A 21,170-nucleotide genomic window follows, 5' to 3' on the forward strand; every position below is an offset into this window, starting at 1 on the left:
TTGGTCTCGATAAACTGACACTTCTCCAAAAGGTTAAATGACAGTCAGGAAGCATGAATAAAGTTTAGAGAAGAAGAATATCATGGAGATAAAATATTAAGGAGGTGCCAGAAGTGGATGCCACATCAGAATTCCACAACAAACGGAAAGAAGGTGCACTAATCCAAAGTCGGTCTTATTCCCTAGAACGAGGATCAATGGGAATTTAAAAAGAGTAACTTTTACCAAAAGTAGCAAGTGGAGCATGGACTCAAGAAAGTGGATTATGGAATATCCACTACCAAACAAAAGGTTCAAGTTACAAGACCACCACTCCATGAAAAATGCTGAAAAGATGCAAGTCCCATACACGGCATGGGAGACAAATTTCAAACGGAATAATTTTCCCTCCAACGGAATTATTCCTTTACTCTCATATAAAAAGGACGTGAAGACACAGATCACAAAGAAGATGAAGTTTCGTCAGAAGAAGTGAGTTCATTCTGAAAATCATAAGAGGTGTCTAATTCAAATGTTCAAGTGCTAGTGCTCAATCTGGAATATCATCCTGATATTCAAAACAACGAGAAAAACACATCTTAGTGTTTGAGAGAGTTACAAAGCTTAAACTGCAACACATCTAGAAGGTGACCGAAGCTGCTCTACATCGAAGTTGATTCAACGATAGCTTTTGGTCAGATTGGAGCTTGTTACATTCAACTGTGACAACCAAAGGTCCTTGCTTTGGATTAAGCAAGAAGAGGCGGAGTAACCTGGCAGCTGTCTAGTGAAGATCCTGAGGCTTGAGGCGGGCTTGGTGATCAAAGCTCAAGTGCTCGATAGGTGGAGTAACAAGAAGCGGGGCGAAAAACCTGAGGCTTGAGGCGGGCTTCGTGATCAAAGCTCAAGCGCTCGATATTGTACTAAAAAGGAAAGTTTTAGTGCAATCCTTCCAGGGAGTTTCTGGAAGAAGAGTGGACGTAGGCGGGTTGGCCGAACCACTTAAAAATCTCTCTCGCATTTACTTTCTGTATTTATCTCTCACTAACCTCTCGATTGCACTACATATAAACACACCTCTCGAACTAACTCAAACTCGTGCTAACTAAAAGGGGATAACTTTTCCGCTGCGCATAAAACTTTGTCTTCACCTCGTGAGGTATCGAACCTAAACATCCTGAGTTCAATACACACGAGAGGTCGAAAAGATTTGCAAAATCTTATACAAGTCTATTCACCCCCCCCCCTCTAGACTTGTACCCCATCCCCTTGGGACCAACATTACTCTTGTTTCTTCTCCAGGATATTAGCAAGTTTATATTCAGGGACTGTTTCCATCTGGAACTACCAAACTCAGGTAAATGCAACTTTACGCTGGATGCTCATTTGAAAGGTGTTAACTGTGTAGACTATTTCACTGGTGGTGATAAACCTTACTTAATTACTGGTTCTGATGATCACACTGCTAAGGTTTGTCACGCATTTCTGTTCTCACTTTCTCTTTTGTGGTTGATTAGAATGGTGCAACCTGAATTCTATCTATATTTGGAACAGGTGTGGGACTACCAGACTAAAAGTTGTGTACAAACTCTTGAAGGGCATACACATAATGTCTCTACTGTATGTTTTCATCCTGAACTACCTATTATAATCACGGGTTCTGAAGATGGTACTGTTCGTATATGGCATTCAACAACATATAGGTAAAGTTTTCATTACAGGGTTACTTGGTGATTAGTAGTGGTGTATATAAGCTTAGCTGAACATCTCTATGGCTTAACTCTGTGTGAGCTTTATTGAACCCAGGAAATGAAAGATTGGCCACAGCCTGGTAAACATTTAGGTATTTCAACAAATAGGTTGTATGCACAAGGAAACCATTTGCAATGACTAGCTCACTTAAAGATAACAATTTTACCACATCTTTATCAGAAATAAGCAAAGAAAAGTGAAATAAGGGGCATGCGGGAATATAATTGAGTTGCTGCACGGTTGATTGCTAAAATTAATTTACTATACCATGATGTCGTGGCATAGTAGTTGGTATAAGTGGAGGTATTGTTGGGGACTTCAGGTTTTGTCAGCAACTGTTAGGTAAAATGGGGCGGCAAAGCTGTTATATGGAGGGATGACATATTGTCAGTTGTCACCTTTGCAAAATGGCCAATCTGAACATAATTAATATGAGAGAGTGCAAAGCAGCTTAAGATTACTATCATTAGGATGGTGTTCTCCATAATTGTTGCTGTTGGCTAACAGCACATTTGGGAGAACAGCATTGAAACATGAAAATGATCTAGGTTGGGGGTTGAAGGCCAAGAGAGAGAGACAACTAGGTGAAAAACTTCAGTTTCAAATGCAACTTTCTTTATTCTGTTCAAATGGATGATTAACTTATCAAATTTCTTTTATGATCTATAATAGGGTCTTTTCTTTTAGCAGAACTTTGCTTGATCTAAGGATTGAAGAAAATGTCTTACCTGGGACAACTATGAACTATCTTATTGTTGTTAGTCATAATCAGTTGACATACATAGAGCCTTTAAAAAGGATCCTCTGAATCACAATTTATTCACTTCATGACAGTTTTTCTTTATGTAAGAAACTAAGAATGACATGCTCTATGTTGTATCTGCATTAGGACCACTTGAATCTTTTACTTTTCAATTCTTAAGTTCTTTTAGTGTTGATGTCATATGTGCTACCAATTATGGAGTCACCTTAAATGGTTGCTTTTTCCTGCAGACTTGAAAACACATTGAATTATGGTCTTGAAAGGGTCTGGGCTATTGGTTATATCAAAGGTTCAAGAAGGTCAGTTGTTCTCTCATACTGCACCTACGTCACTGCTCATATGCATTTATTTTAGTGTGAAGTTCCTTTTACATTTTCATTTAGATGGAAGAAATTCCCTATTCTAAATTTCAGGATGTTAGTGTCGAATGTCACTCTTTTGGATAGGAAAGTTGGAAATATTTGCCTTAATGTTGGTAATAATTTTTAAAACGTGTTGAGCTTGAGAGAACAGTGAAGAGAATCAAGTAGTCTTTCACTCTTTCCTTTTATGTTCTACATTTTTTCTGACTAAACTACATCTTCAACTTTTGTGCTAAATGGACAGGGTTGTGATTGGTTATGATGAGGGAACTATTATGGTTAAAATGGGCCGAGAAGTACCTATTGCCAGTATGGATAACAGTGGAAAAATCATATGGGCAAAGCATAATGAGATTCAAACTGTCAATATCAAGAGTGTAGGATCAGATTACGAGGTATTGCTTGATTTATGTCCTACTTTAGTGACAACACTTATACAGCTAAAATCTTTGTGGTGAATCAAGTATTTGATTTTTGCCTCAGGTTACTGATGGAGAAAGATTGCCCTTGGCTGTCAAGGAGTTGGGAACTTGCGACCTCTACCCACAAGTGAGTTTGCTTTACTTTCTGAACCTAAATATATGGATTTGTGTGAGAATGAAAGAATTTTAATCAGCTCCAAGTTTAACTATTATAACATTGGCAGTTTGGCACTCTCATTGACCAGAAACAAAGTTTAGTAACAGTCTTTGTATAACATAACCATTTCCATTATTCTGTTTTATATTTTGTTTTGATCAGTGTATTTTTTGTATGTGCATTATTTTTATTTACTTGAATGTATGTTGTGATTGTCCTATTAATTGGATCAGTTTTGAGTAGACTCAGGTAAGCTGCATTATTAATCTTAAAATGTCTTTTGATGTTATTTCATCTTGCTTTCATACTCTACAGAGCTTAAAACATAATCCCAATGGAAGGTTTGTTGTTGTTTGTGGAGATGGGGAATACATCATATACACAGCTCTAGCTTGGAGAAATCGGTCTTTTGGCTCAGCACTTGAATTTATTTGGTCATCTGATGGAGAATATGCTGTGAGGGAAAGTACATCAAGGATTAAGATATTCAGTAAAAATTTTCAGGTAAAATATATTCGCTTCATATTTATTGGACCCTATGTCTTCATTTTCTTTACAGGCGGTTAATCTTAGGAGGTGTTTGGTCCAAACTCCAAAGAATGTTTTGAGGCAATGTAACATTCCTAGGAATCTCACATAGCCTAAGAATGTGGAGGGAATTGTGATTTGCATGGATGTTACCAAAAACAAAGTTTGCAAATCTCACATTCCCTTGACTAAACAAGGGAATATGATATTACAATATTCACATTCCTGGGGTTATTTGAGATAACTTGAACCAAATGCCCACTTAATACCTTGTTCCATTGACTATGTGTACGGTGTACCCTAGATTACATTCATTTTACACACATTTTGCTCTTATTCACAATCTTGTGGTGCCTGTGAGTTATAGTTTCTCCTTTTAATCATAATGCCCTTCAGGAGAAGAAGAGCATTCGGCCTACATTTTCTGCTGATCGCATATATGGGGGTACTCTTTTGGCGATGTGCTCAAATGATTTCATTTGCTTTTATGATTGGGCTGACTGCAGGTTGATACGACGCATTGATGTTAATGTTAAAGTAAGAATAAGAAGATGGGTGGTTATTTATTGTTAGGCTAGGGCTACTGATTTACTCAATAATCATTTGCTGTTTTGCTCCAATTTTTCCAGAATCTCTACTGGGCTGAAAGTGGTGATTTATTAGCAATTGCAAGTGACGCTTCATTCTACATTCTTAAATATAATGTGAGAGCTCTCATTCAGCAATTCTTGATCTCATACATATAATCTTATATTTAAGAACTGATTGGATTTGAGTTAAATATTGCAGCGTGATGTTGTTTCTGCACATTTTGATAGTGGAAGATCAGTTGATGATCAAGGCATAGAGGATGCTTTTGAACTCCTTTATGAGATCAGTGAACGGGTTAGAACTGGAATATGGGTTGGGGATTGCTTCATTTACAATAATTCTTCCTGGAGACTGAATTACTGTGTTGGTGGTGAGGTAAATAATACATCTTTAATTGTTTGTTTAAATTGTACTCTTGCAGATTATATTTTGTTCTTACACGCGAGCAAGCAACATGCTTTATATGATATTTTCAGGTTACCACAATGTTTCATTTGGACCGCCCAATGTACCTGCTGGGGTATCTGGCAAATCAAAGTAGGGTTTATCTCATTGACAAAGAGTTCAAGTGAGTAGGGATTCTCATAGTGTTTTATATGGAGGGATTATTACTTAGATCAATACCTAATAGACTTCTATAATGGTTTGCCCTAGTGTTATTGGATACACATTACTCCTAAGCTTGATTGAGTACAAGACACTTGTGATGCGTGGTGATCTGGAGCGAGCAAATGAGGTTTTACCATCAATTCCTAAGGAGCATCACAATAGGTACATCATGTAGTTAGCCATTTGTAATTATTTCAACATCATCTGGCCATTGGAAAATGATGATTTACTTGCAATCGGGTTTGGAATTTTATTACTTCTTCCCAGTGTTATCAAGGCGTCGCCTAGGCGACGCCTAGGCATCTGGGCGGTCGACAACGATCGCCTAATCTGCTCGCCTTGTCTAGAACAAAACGGCCGGCGAAGTCGCCGGAAACAGCCGCACGCGCCGGCGCGTGACGGCGGAGCAGTTCAGAGACGGTGGCGCGTGACGGCACGTGAGCCCTCCGATAGCGACCGGACTTCTTGTCGTGGTGTCGTCGCTGCTCCCTAAACCTAGCCCAAGCACTGACTTTTACCGCCGATCCCAGTTTAGAGTTGAAAGCTGTATATTCTATATTTTCCCTGTACATATGTCTGATTTTTCTATGCCTCTTTGTGTATATATATACATACATAGAAAGGACTCAAAAAAAAAAAGAAAAAGAAAGGACTCTTGAGCTGCCCAATATAGTTCAAGTCTCAAGGAACAAGTCTCAATGAACTTTTGGGTTGCCCAATGCAATACAAGTTTCAAGGAATATTAATATGGCATTTGACATTTAATATTAATTTTTTTAAATCAGATTATATATATATATATATATATATATATATATATATATATATATTACTCATCGCCTAGGCAACGCCTAGGCGGTCGCCTAGTCGACTAGTCGACTAGGCGGTCGACAACATCTCGCCTAGAAAGTCCGCCTTGATAACCTTGCTTCTTTCGCAAAACAGCAATTGGTCTTTTGGACGAGTCACGGACTCGGTTCAAGAAAATTGCAGATGCCATTTTGGTACACTTAATATACTGGACTGTCTGTTAGGAGATTATTTACAATGGCTTTAAAGCTGCTTTGCATTACATTACTGCACAATACACATTCTAAAAGTGGCAAAAAAAAGCAAATGAAAACTACATAAAAATGGACTCATATGTATTCTTTTTATGACTATTTCCTTCCTTGTATCTTGTTTCTTGCAAATTAAATTGTATGTTTAATGATTAAGAAATGACCTTTGTCTCAGTGTGGCCCGTTTCCTGGAATCTCGAGGGATGGTAGAGGAAGCATTAGAAGTTGCTACTGACCCTGATTACAGATTTGAACTGGCAATACAACTAGGGAAGTTAGACATTGCTAAGGCAAGTGCATCTAACTTTTAGTTATCAAAACATTGCATTCTTCTTTTTCCTTTTTTTTATGTTCTGTGGTTAGAGTTGTTAAAGTGTTCTTCTTTTACTTTTATACTTGCAGGAAATTGCTTTAGTAGCTCATAGTGAATCCAAGTGGAAGCAGTTGGGTGAACTTGCTATGTCTTCTGGAATGGTAATTGTTCAATTTCCATTTATGCTGACATTGCTTCTCTTGAATCTCTTCAACTTTGTTTGTTGTTGATACTTATCTTGATATAATATATGGAGTAGTGTAATTGCTTTTTGACAAGTTGACCTCACAAATTTTATGACTTGTGAAATTACCACTTGTGACAATTCCTTTACATTTCAGTTTTGCTATTTGATTTAGTGCTTATAATAATGTTCTACCTTTTCTTAAGCTTTTGAAGACACTTCTTTTGTTGTGTTTTGCAGTTAGACTTGGCCGAGCAATGTTTGAAGCAAGCAAATGACTTGAGTGGTTTATTATTACTGTACTCATCTCTAGGAGATGCCGAGGGAATAACTGAACTTGCATCTCTTTCCAAAGAGCACGGGAAAAATAATGTTTCATTCCTTTGTCTTTTCATGTTGGGTAAAGTGGAAGAGTGCATTCAGCTATTGGTTGACAGGTAGTACTATTGATTGCTTGTCCAGATTCTTGTCAGGTGTAGTGCTTTTAAATTTGTAACATTAAAATGAAAGTTTTTTCAATATTTCAGCAATCGGCTACCTGAGGCTGCATTTATGGCGCGATCTTATTTACCGAGTAAAGTATCTGAAATAGTTGAGATTTGGAAAAAGGACCTTAATAAGGTTAGTACTTGATCTGCCATTATCTGAAATACTTCAAAATTTATTGCTTAGTTGTGAGCTATATGGAGATTCTGAGAGTTGTGTATTGGTTTAACTCTACACTCCTGCTCATTTATATCCTTTTCAAAGCTCCTTGAAAAGGAAGAAGTATGTTCTTACCTCAAAGGGGTTTCATTTATTTTCATAATAATCTTCAACAATAACCTTTCTGTATTCTGGGTGATTTCTACTTGGTCACTCTACTTTTCGTACTTTAGATGTAATATCATTTTGAAGCTACCTAAATACTCCGTTTGGTATGTAGATTTGATTTGTCCAAATAGGCTCTTAATACTGAAAAGTTAAAACAATCAATGGGTATCGTGTTTGGATGGGTGGAAGTTTTATCCTTTCTTGGGGGAAGAAAAAAATGCAGGGAAATTGGGTGAGAAAATAGTTCCCCATCGCCCTGTCCTATCAAATATTTAATCCCCAAAATGATAAGAAAATGTGGAGATAAATTGGTTCAGTTCTCAACACAATTTACATGCCCCATATACGTTTATGACTCTTCTCTCTCCCTTCCTAAGTTCCTCTCATCCAAAAATAAATTTTTGTCCATTTTCCTTTCCCTCATTTCTTCTGCCCCATTTTTTTTTCACCACTTTCTACCACCCAAACACAACATTATGCCTTGACATATTTCATTGTTTGAATTTTGGAATACAGATTAACCAAAAAGCTGCTGAGGCTTTGGCTGATCCCAAAGAATACCCTAACCTGTTTGAAGACTGGCAAGTTGCACTTGCAGTTGAATCTAGTGTTGCTGAGACAAGGTATGTAGGGCTATTTTCAGCTTCTTCTGGTTTTATATTTTTAATCTTAAAATTATTCTGTTGGAGTATATCAAAATATGCTTAGGATGTTCCTTCTTTTCTGTTTTTTATTGTCCCGGCATCACTACCATTATGCTAAAGGATTGAATTGGAGTATATCCTGCAATTTTATAATTTGATTTATCAGTGTATGTGTATGTATATGTATATAAATGTGTGTGTGTAATCTAATCTGAAATTGGTTATTAACTCCTCGGTTATTTGTTCTCCACCGGCATCTGAATATGTTAATCAAGCTGATAGATCAATAATAAACCTCGTGGAGGCTTTCAGGAACATGAGGATGGATGAAGAGCAACCCCTTCAGAATGGAGACTTGGATCATGAGGTATGTATTATTGTGTTGTCAATTGCAAAGTGGACTATTATATGCATATTTGTGAAAATTGAGAAAATGGAAATCAACAATTTAACTTTTATTTGAATGGCTTTATAGAAAGATGTTGCCTTGTAACCTGTAATCCCTGTTCCTTTTTCATTCTCTACATCCATTTTAAACCTGCAGAGTAACTGAATTTTTTGACCCTTTTGAAACTTTTTCTATTCTAGTCACTAAACACTACTTGAGTATCTTCATTTTGGGTTGTGTTTCATTTGCTTTCTTGTGCAGGTTGCAGACCAGAATGGGGATGAGGTGCAAGATGATGCTCAAGAAGAGACTGTTCTGGTGGATGCTGACTCCATGGATGGTGCAGTACTCATTAATGGAAATGGGACTGAAGAACAGTGGGGTATGAATAATGAAGGAGAAGAGTTAGCCTAAAAGCAATTTGTTGGACCAGTATGAAGTTCTTAGTTTTGTTGCTGGTGATTAGTTCAATTTCTTTTAGCTACTATTTCTGACTTTTGTGCTTGCTTCCAAATCTTGTCTTTTTCTTTGTCCCACGTTTTTTTTAATCACTCTATTATTCATGTTGCTTTCTGATTTTCTGGTGGGTGGGTAGTTAATAATTTTGTAAGACCTTGTTGGAAAGTTCATAAGATTATTGGGGAGCACTTTTGGGTCTAGGACCTATAGTTTCTTGTACTGTTTGTGCTTTTTTCATTATCAAATCCTTATTTGAATTTGGTTGAGTTTTTAGAGTAGTAGATTATCTCTGACACATATCCTTCTCCATTTCTATATTTTCCCTCCACTCGTCCTGTTTGTCCAGCTGTGTATTGTATCCTGTGATGGAGCCTTACTTTCCCCTCCTGTTTTATTGGTTTTGCAGTGCTTACACCACATCAGTGATTCCAGTCAAGAAGGTTGGTTCCAGCTGTATGTAATTCATCAAAAGGTGATAATTGAGTTCTCGTTGCTAAATGTAATGTGATTGATGAACGGATGTTGTTGTTTAATATGGTTCTAGAGCTTCTTGCATTTCCCACACATTCTAGAGTTCCAAATATTACTTGTACACTCGCCTAAATTGAATCAAAAGCAACCTTTCATGTTTTATTGTAGTTTAGATTTTAATTAATCTGTTCATTTTGAAACTAAAATGACAAAACACCTAAACTGGTAGAGTTGCTTTTTTCTCATTCTATTTTTAGCATCTTTATACCTCTTATTCACTGTGGTTTCTTGCTTGCTGTTTTACACCAGGCTTGTTGTAACTGTTGTATCAAGGGACCAAGTTCATGGCTAGCTGCCTACTTGTGGTGTGATTTTGTAGCAATGAGTTATGTCAGCATACTGTATACACACCTTCCAAGCTTGAGTTATTAGTTGAGTTGCGCATAGTTGTTTTTGTTAACATTCTTTTGAGCTAACTTTTTTTTGTTTCTTTTTCTTTTTTAATGTTCCAATCTTTACATATCATCATGAATGTAGGAAACACTTGATATTAGTGTATGAAAGGAAGAGCTGGTTTTACAATCATGTTATTTAGCTGGGCTTACCCCACTCTGACTGGTAGCAATCATGATGTATGATTCGGTTATGATACAAGTAAAAATCATCAAAATATATATATATATATATATATATATATATATATATATATATATATATTTTTTTTTTTTCTAAACGGAGCCGAATACTTCATTTTTTAGTCCAACCAAGCCAACCATAACAGAATATAATACGAAATAGTAAGTAATATGAATTTCCCCCAAAAGGTTCTCATTGTTTTTCATGCTCCAATTTTTGGATGATTCCATGAATTTATTTAGGTAAAAGGGGACTATCTCTCTCGGGGGAAAGAACGGGAAAATCTGAAATGCCTCCACTTTTGCTCTTATAAATCGAAGGCTATCATCAACAAAAACCAGGTGTGAGACCGGTGGAGCCCCTATAGCCACTATGCACCCATGAATAGCACCCTTATCCTACCCACCCTGCACCCATGAATAGCCCCCTTATCCTACGCTTGCAACAGCAACAACCAAAACCTCAAGCCTCTTGTAGGTACCACTGTCTCTGCCATATCCCCATTAAGTATAATATTGTATTTAACCGTTGATACACAAGTCATGATCAAATTTACCCACTTCCTCGGAAATCCAAACCCCTCCAACATCATCTTTAAAAACCTCACTCCATCCTATCGTATGTCTTAGCCATGTCCAACTTTAGAGCAATCCAATTCATCACCCCTATTTGCTTATGATGAAAAAAATGCCCAACCTTTGCCGCCACAAAGATATTATATGTGATCAGCCTGTCCGGAATGGATGCACTTTGCGACCTCGACACCACCTCCTTAAGTAAGCTCTTAATGCTATTGGGCTATTGGCAAGCATCTTTGAATAGATATGAGATTCGACACTTTGGTGGTTTTTGAAGCTAAATGATGCTAGTTAGATGATATTTATTTATTTGGACATTAATTAATAATTAATAATAATAATATAATAATATAATATAATGTATAAGAAAAGTAAATATTCATTTTCAGATTAATAATTTACTTCATATGTTACAACATTTAAAACATACCACCAATATTACTTCTCAAATCCAGATTTCGCAGAGGAAGCTCGCGCTGTAACAATGAGCAAAACCTCTACAGTTTCTCTCCGTTGATCTCATTCTGTCTCACTACCGGTGATTCCAATTGCACCCAAGCTTGCTTGTTTGCTTCGTCTCCCTATTTCACTCCGATCTTCCGGTTCGGTTATTCAATCTGTGCAGCATCTATTTCCTCTGTGAAAAATGGTGAGTCTCTCTGTCTTCTCCGCTCTTTCGGCGTTTTTCCGTATTCAGTTACGAGCTAGATCTGATTGGATTTGGCGAGGCTCGTCGATCATTGTTTGGAGAGTGGCGGTTTTATTTTCACGATTCTCTTGCGAATTGCGTAGTTTAGGATTCTGGTTTGAGCGCTGGGAGTTGTAATTCGCTGAACATTTTAGTGTGCTGAGATCTGGTACTGTTGTGTTTTGACTGACTCAATTTTGTTTCTTTTTGTTCGGACCGTGAAATGCTGCAGCCTCTGAGGTTGGAAATTAAGGTACTTTGCTATATATCAATACATGCATTAATGTGTTTCGATAATATTTTCAATAACAATATGCTAGAGGCTGACTTTGATTGTTGCATCAGAGAAAACTTGCTCAAAGATCAGAAAGAGTAAAGTCAGTGGATCTACATCCAACAGAGCCATGGTAACTAGCTTTTATTTTCTTATCAGACAATGCCATTTAAGTTTTATGTATATGAATGCATAGTCTTTACAGTGTCATTCTAGTTGATATTGGACCTACACTGCGGCTAGGAAATTACTTTAAAAACATGCTAATGTTCTACTTCTATATATAAAAAAAAACTTATCCTAGATTAAAATCTATCCTGATGGATGAAGATTATTAGCTTCAGGTTATTCAAATACTTATTCACTGGTCCTACTCTTGTTATTTCTCCAGGATATTAGCAAGTTTATATTCAGGGACTGTTTCCATTTGGAACTACCAAACTCAGGTAAATGCAACTTTACTGATGCTTGTGTTGTGTTCCATTTTATGTTGTTTTGGTTGGTGCTATTTAGTAGCCAACATGTTTCACTCTTCTTCTCATGCGTTTTGCCTTTTACCTGGATTTTAAAATAGTGTTCTTTCCTCCCAAAAAGCTTTGTTAAATATGATATGCATGTGCTTTTATTTACTGCTAACAGAGTGGGTCTTTCATCTACTGCAACTAGTGAAGTATTTTGTTCAATTGTTGTTATATTTTAGGGACATGAATAAAATCCTTAATTGGAGTAGTTGCAGCAATAATAGTAGTTATTTTTGTTGGTGGTGCTGAATATTCAACTCAGTTTTTCTTAGATAAACAAGTTTTCAGTTATCAAATGCTAATGAATGCTTCATCTTGTTTGTTGCAGACAATGGCAAAATCTTTTGAGGTCACTGATCTACCAGGTGCCTGAGTAGGAATGAGTTGAATGTTTGGTTGGTCAGAATATGTATAAGCAACGTTTTGCCTTGATGAAGGTTGGCTGTTCTGTAACACCTACTTTATTATCTTGCAGTTAGGTCTGCAAAGTTCATAGCACGTAAGCAGTGGGTTGTCGCCGGTGCTGATGACATGTTTATTCGGGTATACAACTACAATACCATGGATAAAGTCAAAGTATTTGAGGCTCACACTGATTATATTAGGTGTGTAGCTGTGCATCCTAATCTTTCATATGTGTTGTCATCTTCTGATGACATGCTTATAAAGCTATGGGACTGGGAGAAGGGCTGGATATGCACTCAAATTTTTGAGGGCCACTCCCATTATGTGATGCAAGTGACATTTAATCCAAAAGATACCAATACTTTTGCTAGTGCATCTCTTGATCGAACAATAAAGGTAAGGGTTTTTCTTGTTGTGTTTTTTTTTTTTTTTTTTTTTTTTTTTTTTTTTTGTTTTTGTTTTTTTTTTTTCCTTCTGTACTCTCAAACACTATCATTATATAAATTGGTTGAGTTTGACAATTGGAAGATGCTCATACTTCTATTTATAGATTTGGAATCTTGGCTCCCCTGATCCAAACTTTACCCTGGATGCTCATTTGAAAGGTGTTAACTGTGTAGACTATTTCACTGGTGGTGATAAACCTTTCTTAATTACTGGTTCTGATGATCATACTGCTAAGGTTTGTCACTCATTTCTGTTCTCACTTTTTCTTTTTTTGGTTGATCAGAATGGTGCAATCTGAATTCTATTTATATTTGGAACAGGTGTGGGACTACCAGACTAAAAGTTGTGTACAAACTCTTGAAGGGCATACACATAATGTCTCTGCTGTATGTTTTCATCCTGAACTACCTATTATAATCACAGGTTCTGAAGATGGTACGGTTCGTTTATGGCATGCAACAACATATAGGTAAAGTTTTCATTAAATGGTTCCTTGGTGATTAGTAGTGTTGTATTTAAGCTGAGCTTAAATAAATAGGGCTCAACTCTGTGTGTGCTTTATTGAGCCCTAGAAATGAAAGATTGGCCTCAACCCAGTAATCATTTAGGCATTTCAAAATTGGTTGTATGCACAAGGAAACCACTTGCTATTAAAGATAAGGGAAAATGACACATTTTCCCCCTGAGTTATATGCATATAGCAATTTTTCCCTCCTGAGTTATTCATGTATCAACATTTGCCCCCTTCAGCTGTGTTAAAAGTGGCTGTTTTCCCCGTGATGTTAAATTGACATTTTTGCCCTTAAAAATAACTATTTCTTTTATTTTTCTTCTCCAACAAATTATTGCTTATATGTATGGATGACTATGATTCGATCCTAATCGGACACTGTAGTAATCATACCAAAATAGTATAGACGGTTCTGGTTACGATTCATAACCGGAAAAAAATAAAAATAAAAATAAAAAATTTGTTGAACCGTGAACCGGAACGGAACCGCAGTCATATATAGTGAAAATGATCAAACACTATTGGTAAATGATAAATCGGTTCGGTTCCAATTTCGATTTTGAATCGCAAATTCAAATTTTATTTATGTATTTATTTTTAAATTCTATTTCTTATTTTTAAAATAGTTTAAATTCAACAATTATTTTATTTTATTTTTTTCCGGTTTTGAATCGTAATCATAACCGTCCATACTATTTAGGTTCAATTGCTATAGTATCTGATTAGGTTCGAACCAAACCATGGTCTTCCATACATATAAATATTAATTTGTTGGAGAATAAAAATAAATGAAATAGTTTTTTTTTTTTTTTTGAGAATAATGAAATAGTTATTTTTAAGGGCAAAAATGTTAATTTAACATCACATGGGGAAAAATCGCCAATTTTAAAATAACTGGGGGGGGGGGGGGGGGGGGGGGGTGAAAGTGTATTTATCGCTACTATATCAATATATACATACATATTTATTAAAATATTTTAAGGTGAGGTAAGGGGTGGGGTGGGGGTTGGAGGGGGGGCTAGGGCCCCCTACCCCATAAGGTGCCTCCGCCCCTGGGCCTGCTGGAAGGTGTTCGTGGAAATCGCAGGAAGATGCTTGCGTAGAGAACCACGGCAACGGCCTGACATGGCGGATGTAGTGAAGAATCTTGAGTTAGCAGTGGCCTTGCAACAAAGGGCGGCGGAAATAGCATTGATTGTAAGCATTATTGGCCGTGATAATCCTAGTAAGGGCTATGTCGTCCGGTCGCACCTGTACCAACTCTTTCAAAGGGGAAAATTGTTCTTTCAGGACAATAATTGAAGCTCCTTAATTCTTCCCATATTTAATTTAGACACCCCTGATGTATTAAATGTCCTGAGTTATTCATGTATCAACATTTGCCCCTTCAGCTGTGTTAAAAGTGGCTGTTTTCCCCGTGATGTTAAATTGACATTTTTGCCCTTAAAAATAACTATTTCTTTTATTTTTCTTCTCCAACAAATTATTGCTTATATGTATGGATGACTATGATTCGATCCTAATCGGACACTGTAGTAATCATACCAAAATAGTATAGACGGTTCTGGTTACGATTCATAACCGGAAAAAAATAAAAATAAAAATAAAAAATTTGTTGAACCGTGAACCGGAACGGAACCGCAGTCATATATAGTGAAAATGATCAAACACTATTGGTAAATGATAAATCGGTTCGGTTCCAATTTCGATTTTGAATCGCAAATTCAAATTTTATTTATGTATTTATTTTTAAATTCTATTTCTTATTTTTAAAATAGTTTAAATTCAACAATTATTTTATTTTATTTTTTTCCGGTTTTGAATCGTAATCATAACCGTCCATACTATTTAGGTTCAATTGCTATAGTATCTGATTAGGTTCGAACCAAACCATGGTCTTCCATACATATAAATATTAATTTGTTGGAGAATAAAAATAAATGAAATAGTTTTTTTTTTTTTTTGAGAATAATGAAATAGTTATTTTTAAGGGCAAAAATGTTAATTTAACATCACATGGGAAAAATCGCCAATTTTAAAATAACTAGTTATTTTAAAATTGGCGATTTTTCCCCATGTGATGTTAAATTAACATTTTTGCCCTTAAAAATAACTATTTCATTATTCTCAAAAAAAAAAAAAAACTATTTCATTTATTTTTATTCTCCAACAAATTAATATTTATATGTATGGAAGACCATGGTTTGGTTCGAACCTAATCAGATACTATAGCAATTGAACCTAAATAGTATGGACGGTTATGATTACGATTCAAAACCGGAAAAAAATAAAATAAAATAATTGTTGAATTTAAACTATTTTAAAAATAAGAAATAGAATTTAAAAATAAATACATAAATAAAATTTGAATTTGCGATTCAAAATCGAAATTGGAACCGAACCGATTTATCATTTACCAATAGTGTTTGATCATTTTCACTATATATGACTGCGGTTCCGTTCCGGTTCACGGTTCAACAAATTTTTTATTTTTATTTTTATTTTTTTCCGGTTATGAATCGTAACCAGAACCGTCTATACTATTTTGGTATGATTACTACAGTGTCCGATTAGGATCGAATCATAGTCATCCATACATATAAGCAATAATTTGTTGGAGAAGAAAAATAAAAGAAATAGTTATTTTTAAGGGCAAAAATGTCAATTTAACATCACGGGGAAAACAGCCACTTTTAACACAGCTGAAGGGGGCAAATGTTGATACATGAATAACTCAGGAGGGAAAAATTGCTATATGCATATAACTCAGGGGGAAAATGTGTCATTTTCCCTTATCTTTAATAGCAAGTGGTTTCCTTGTGCATACAACCAATTTTGAAATGCCTAAATGATTACTGGGTTGAGGCCAATCTTTCATTTCTAGGGCTCAATAAAGCACACACAGAGTTGAGCCCTATTTATTTAAGCTCAGCTTAAATACAACACTACTAATCACCAAGGAACCATTTAATGAAAACTTTACCTATATGTTGTTGCATGCCATAAACGAACCGTACCATCTTCAGAACNGTTCTGAAGATGGTACGGTTCGTTTATGGCATGCAACAACATATAGGTAAAGTTTTCATTAAATGGTTCCTTGGTGATTAGTAGTGTTGTATTTAAGCTGAGCTTAAATAAATAGGGCTCAACTCTGTGTGTGCTTTATTGAGCCCTAGAAATGAAAGATTGGCCTCAACCCAGTAATCATTTAGGCATTTCAAAATTGGTTGTATGCACAAGGAAACCACTTGCTATTAAAGATAAGGGAAAATGACACATTTTCCCCCTGAGTTATATGCATATAGCAATTTTTCCCTCCTGAGTTATTCATGTATCAACATTTGCCCCCTTCAGCTGTGTTAAAAGTGGCTGTTTTCCCCGTGATGTTAAATTGACATTTTTGCCCTTAAAAATAACTATTTCTTTTATTTTTCTTCTCCAACAAATTATTGCTTATATGTATGGATGACTATGATTCGATCCTAATCGGACACTGTAGTAATCATACCAAAATAGTATAGACGGTTCTGGTTACGATTCATAACCGGAAAAAAATAAAAATAAAAATAAAAAATTTGTTGAACCGTGAACCGGAACGGAACCGCAGTCATATATAGTGAAAATGATCAAACACTATTGGTAAATGATAAATCGGTTCGGTTCCAATTTCGATTTTGAATCGCAAATTCAAATTTTATTTATGTATTTATTTTTAAATTCTATTTCTTATTTTTAAAATAGTTTAAATTCAACAATTATTTTATTTTATTTTTTTCCGGTTTTGAATCGTAATCATAACCGTCCATACTATTTAGGTTCAATTGCTATAGTATCTGATTAGGTTCGAACCAAACCATGGTCTTCCATACATATAAATATTAATTTGTTGGAGAATAAAAATAAATGAAATAGTTTTTTTTTTTTTTTGAGAATAATGAAATAGTTATTTTTAAGGGCAAAAATGTTAATTTAACATCACATGGGGAAAAATCGCCAATTTTAAAATAACTGGGGGGGGGGGGGGGGGGGGGGGGCAAATGTGTATACATGAATAACTCAGAGGAAAAACTGCTATATGCACATAACTCGGGGGGAAAAAGTGCCATTTTCCCAGGTAACAATTTTACCACATCTATATCCTAAATTAGCAAAGAAAAGGAGAATAAAGGGCATGTGGGAATACAATTGAGTCGCTACACAATTCATAGTTGATCTTAATATACTATTCCATTATTTCATGGCATAGTAGCTGGTATAAGTGGAGAAATTGTTGGGGACTTCAGCATCTGTCAACAACTCCACAACTGTTTTGTAAAACAGGATGTCAAAGCTGTTATATGGAGGCTTTACATATTTTCATCTTGGCAAAATGGCCAATCTGAAAAGAATTTATACTGAATTGTGCAATGCAACGTATGATTACTATCATTAGGATGGTGTTCTCCATAATGATTGCTAACAGCATATTTGGGAGAACAACATTGGAACATGAAAATGAACTAGGGTGGGGGTTGAAGGCTGAGAGAGAGAGAGAGAGAGAGTGTGTGTGTGACAATTAGGTGAAAAAATTTAGGTTCAATAGCTAATTAACTCGTCAATTTTTTTTTTTTCATGATCACAATAAGATCTTTTCTTTTAGAAGAACTTTGGTTGATCTAAGGATTGAAGAAAATGTCTTGACTGGGACAAGTATGAACTGTCTTAGGGTGTGTTTGGTCTGCACATGGGAATCGGAATTGGATTGGGAATCAAATACTTGGTAATGGTAATAGGTTTTGGTGAAAGTATTTTGCATGTTTGGTAGTAGGGTCGAATTGGAATGATTACCAATTATGATGTTTGATTGTGTATGACCCTATAATGGGAATAGATGTTTTAAAAATACAAAAACAAAAATCCAGGCAATTGATCCTAATATAATGAGTAATGACATCCAAAGCATCAATATGAACAAAAAAAAAAGAATAAAAACAAAAATCTAAAAGTATTAATCCAAACTTAAAAATTAGATTACCAATAAGATTGGAATGATACCCCTTTTTAATTAGGGAATGGAATTTTTAATTGAAGGGGTAATCAAATCCCATAGTTGTGTTTTAAAAAGTTGTCAACCAAACACTAATTATGATTTTGATTCCCATTCCTAGTGTGTAAACCCATGAACCAAACACCCCCTTATTGTTGTTAATCATAACCAGTTGGCATACGTAGAGCCTTTAAAAAGGCCACTCTGAATCACAATATATTCGCTTCATAACAGTATCCGTTTATGTAAGCATGACATGCTATATGTTATGTTGTATCTGCATTAGGACTACTTAAATCTTTTGCTTCTCAATTCTTAAGCTCTTTTTGTGTTGATGTCGTATCTGCTACTCATTATGGAGTCTCCTTAAATGGTTGCATTTTCCTGCAGACTTGAAAACACATTGAATTATGGTTTTGAAAGGGTCTGGGCTATTGGTTATATCAAAGGTTCAAGAAGGTCAGTTGTTCTTTCATACTGCACCTATGTCACTGCCTATATGCATTTGTTTTAGTATGAAGCTTCTAGTTTACATTTAATTTAGATGGATGAAATTCCCTGGTCTAAATTTTGGGATGTTAGTGTTGGACTTGGATGTCACTCTTTTAGATAGGAAAGTTGGAAATATTTTCCTTAATGTTGATACTAATTTTAAAAATGTGTTGAGGTTGAGAGAGCAGGGAAGAGAATGAGTAGGCAAATCATTTTCCTATCATCTTCTACATTTTTTCTTACTAAACTATATTTTCAAATTTTGTGCTAAATGGACAGAGTTGTGATTGGTTATGATGAGGGAACTGTTATGGTTAAAATGGGCCGAGAAGTACCTATTGCTAGTATTGATAACAGTGGAAAAATCATATGGGCAAAGCATAATGAAATTCAAACTGTCAATATCAAGAGTGTGGGATCAGATTATGAGGTATTGCTTGATTTCCATCCTACTTTACTGACAACACTTCGACAGCTAAAATCATTGTGGTGAATCAAGTACTTGATTTATGTCTCAGGTCACTGATGGAGAAAGATTGCCTTTGGCAGTCAAGGAATTGGGAACATGTGATCTCTACCCACAAGTGAGTTTGGTTTACTTTCTGAACCTAATATTTGGTTTTGTGTGACAATGGTGTTTCATTTTTGAAATCCTGATTTAATGTTATGGATTTACCTTCGGATTATGTTGAGCCATTCTCCTTTGAAACTGTGCAGAGTTCATAAGTGGGCCTTATGTACTAATTGTCAAAATGTTCCAAACCTATCTATTACTCTAAACCTGAAGTGCCACCCCGCAGTTGATTGGCACCAAGTTTAACTATCATAAAAATGGCACTCTAGCTCAATGACCGCAAACAAAGTTTAGTTACAGACTTTGTTAATCCTTTCCATTTTTCCTTTTTATACTTTGTTTTGATCAGTGTCGTTTGTGTATGTGCTTTCTTTTTATTTACTCGAAAAGTTTGCTGGGTTTGTCCTTTTATTTGGATCACTTTTGAGATTGAGGCAAGCTGTGCTATTAGTCTTAAAACTTCTTTTGACATCACTCCATCTTGACATTACAGAGCTTAAAACATAATCCCAATGGAAGGTTTGTTGTTGTTTGCGGAGACGGGGAATACATCATATACACAGCTCTAGCTTGGAGAAATCGGTCTTTTGGCTCGGCACTTGAATTTGTTTGGTCATCTGATGGAGAATATGCTGTGAGGGAAAGTACATCAAGGATTAAGATTTTCAGTAAAAATTTTCAGGTAAAATATCTTAGCTTTGGACCCTAATACCCTATGTGTTCATTTGCTTTACTGGTGGTTAATCTTAATATCTTGTTCCATTCACTATGCCTACCCTACATTATGTTCGTTTTACACATGTTTTACTCCATTTCACATTCTTGTGGCGCCTTTGAGTTATAGTTTCTCTTTTAATCATAATGTCCTTCAGGAGAAGAAGAGCATCCGACCTACATTTTCTGCTGATCGCATATATGGGGGTACTCTTTTGGCGATGTGCTCAAATGATTTCATTTGCTTTTATGATTGGGCTGACTGCAGGTTGATACGGCGCATTGATGTTAATGTTAAAGTAAGAATACATTATCGGTGGTTATTTGTTAGGGCAAGGCTACTTGTTTACTTGATAATCATTTGCTGCTTTGCTTCAACCTTTCCAGAATCTCTACTGGGCTGACAGTGGTGATTTATTGGCTATTGCAAGTGACTCCTCATTCTACATTCTTAAATATAATGTGAGAGCTCTCATTCAGCAATTCTTTATCTCATATATTCACTCTTATATTTAAGAACTGATTAGATTTGAATTAAATACTTCAGCGTGATGTTGTTTCTGCACATTTTGATGGTGGAAGATCAGTTGATGATCAAGGCATAGAGGAAGCATTTGAACTCCTTTATGAGATCAGTGAACGGGTTAGAACTGGAATATGGGTTGGGGATTGTTTCATTTACAACAATTCTTCATGGAGACTGAATTACTGTGTTGGTGGTGAGGTAAGTAATACATTTTTCATTGTTTTTTTTTTTTTTTTTTAAATGTACTTTGGCAGATTATTTTGTTTCTTACATTTGAGC

General features: G+C 35.6%; 2 protein-coding genes across 6 annotated transcripts in view; both read left to right on the top strand.

Annotated features, from left to right (window-relative positions):
• Nucleotides 1-9,441, top strand: part of LOC115995858 (coatomer subunit beta'-2-like) — a 17,884-nt gene extending 8,443 nt beyond the window's left edge. Inside the window, exons 2-20 of the mRNA XM_031235006.1 lie at nucleotides 1,282-1,449; nucleotides 1,534-1,682; nucleotides 2,725-2,793; nucleotides 3,101-3,251; nucleotides 3,340-3,405; nucleotides 3,751-3,939; nucleotides 4,360-4,500; nucleotides 4,593-4,667; nucleotides 4,753-4,929; nucleotides 5,031-5,122; nucleotides 5,209-5,325; nucleotides 6,400-6,514; nucleotides 6,627-6,698; nucleotides 6,962-7,158; nucleotides 7,249-7,342; nucleotides 8,051-8,177; nucleotides 8,430-8,545; nucleotides 8,828-8,998; nucleotides 9,432-9,441. Coding sequence (XP_031090866.1) covers nucleotides 1,282-1,449; nucleotides 1,534-1,682; nucleotides 2,725-2,793; nucleotides 3,101-3,251; nucleotides 3,340-3,405; nucleotides 3,751-3,939; nucleotides 4,360-4,500; nucleotides 4,593-4,667; nucleotides 4,753-4,929; nucleotides 5,031-5,122; nucleotides 5,209-5,325; nucleotides 6,400-6,514; nucleotides 6,627-6,698; nucleotides 6,962-7,158; nucleotides 7,249-7,342; nucleotides 8,051-8,177; nucleotides 8,430-8,545; nucleotides 8,828-8,980 — 2,268 coding nt within the window. The 3' untranslated portion in view covers nucleotides 8,981-8,998; nucleotides 9,432-9,441. The remainder of the gene's footprint in view (nucleotides 1-1,281; nucleotides 1,450-1,533; nucleotides 1,683-2,724; nucleotides 2,794-3,100; nucleotides 3,252-3,339; nucleotides 3,406-3,750; nucleotides 3,940-4,359; nucleotides 4,501-4,592; nucleotides 4,668-4,752; nucleotides 4,930-5,030; nucleotides 5,123-5,208; nucleotides 5,326-6,399; nucleotides 6,515-6,626; nucleotides 6,699-6,961; nucleotides 7,159-7,248; nucleotides 7,343-8,050; nucleotides 8,178-8,429; nucleotides 8,546-8,827; nucleotides 8,999-9,431) is intronic.
• The window catches only part of LOC115997648 (coatomer subunit beta'-1-like), a 26,470-nt gene that overhangs the window by 868 nt on the left and 4,432 nt on the right, over nucleotides 1-21,170 (top strand). For 4 of the 5 annotated variants that reach the window (XR_004093767.1, XR_004093768.1, XM_031237242.1 and 1 more), the window contains exons 1-15: nucleotides 11,147-11,359; nucleotides 11,631-11,651; nucleotides 11,744-11,805; nucleotides 12,064-12,118; nucleotides 12,522-12,558; nucleotides 12,669-12,994; nucleotides 13,149-13,280; nucleotides 13,366-13,514; nucleotides 18,976-19,044; nucleotides 19,357-19,507; nucleotides 19,596-19,661; nucleotides 20,145-20,333; nucleotides 20,524-20,664; nucleotides 20,753-20,827; nucleotides 20,913-21,089. Coding sequence is in view for 2 of the 5 variants with exons in the window: in XM_031237242.1 (XP_031093102.1) it covers nucleotides 11,357-11,359; nucleotides 11,631-11,651; nucleotides 11,744-11,805; nucleotides 12,064-12,118; nucleotides 12,522-12,558; nucleotides 12,669-12,994; nucleotides 13,149-13,280; nucleotides 13,366-13,514; nucleotides 18,976-19,044; nucleotides 19,357-19,507; nucleotides 19,596-19,661; nucleotides 20,145-20,333; nucleotides 20,524-20,664; nucleotides 20,753-20,827; nucleotides 20,913-21,089 (1,653 nt within the window). In the remaining 3 variants the exon portion in view is untranslated. Of the gene's footprint in view, nucleotides 1-1,281; nucleotides 1,337-11,146; nucleotides 11,360-11,630; nucleotides 11,652-11,743; nucleotides 11,806-12,063; nucleotides 12,119-12,521; nucleotides 12,559-12,668; nucleotides 12,995-13,148; nucleotides 13,281-13,365; nucleotides 13,515-18,975; nucleotides 19,045-19,356; nucleotides 19,508-19,595; nucleotides 19,662-20,144; nucleotides 20,334-20,523; nucleotides 20,665-20,752; nucleotides 20,828-20,912; nucleotides 21,090-21,170 lie in introns of those variants that run through there. The other variant, XR_004093769.1, reaches the window with a different exon arrangement.

Source organism: Ipomoea triloba, chromosome 11 (genome assembly GCF_003576645.1).
Source record: "Ipomoea triloba cultivar NCNSP0323 chromosome 11, ASM357664v1".
Lineage (NCBI taxonomy): Eukaryota > Viridiplantae > Streptophyta > Magnoliopsida > Solanales > Convolvulaceae > Ipomoea > Ipomoea triloba.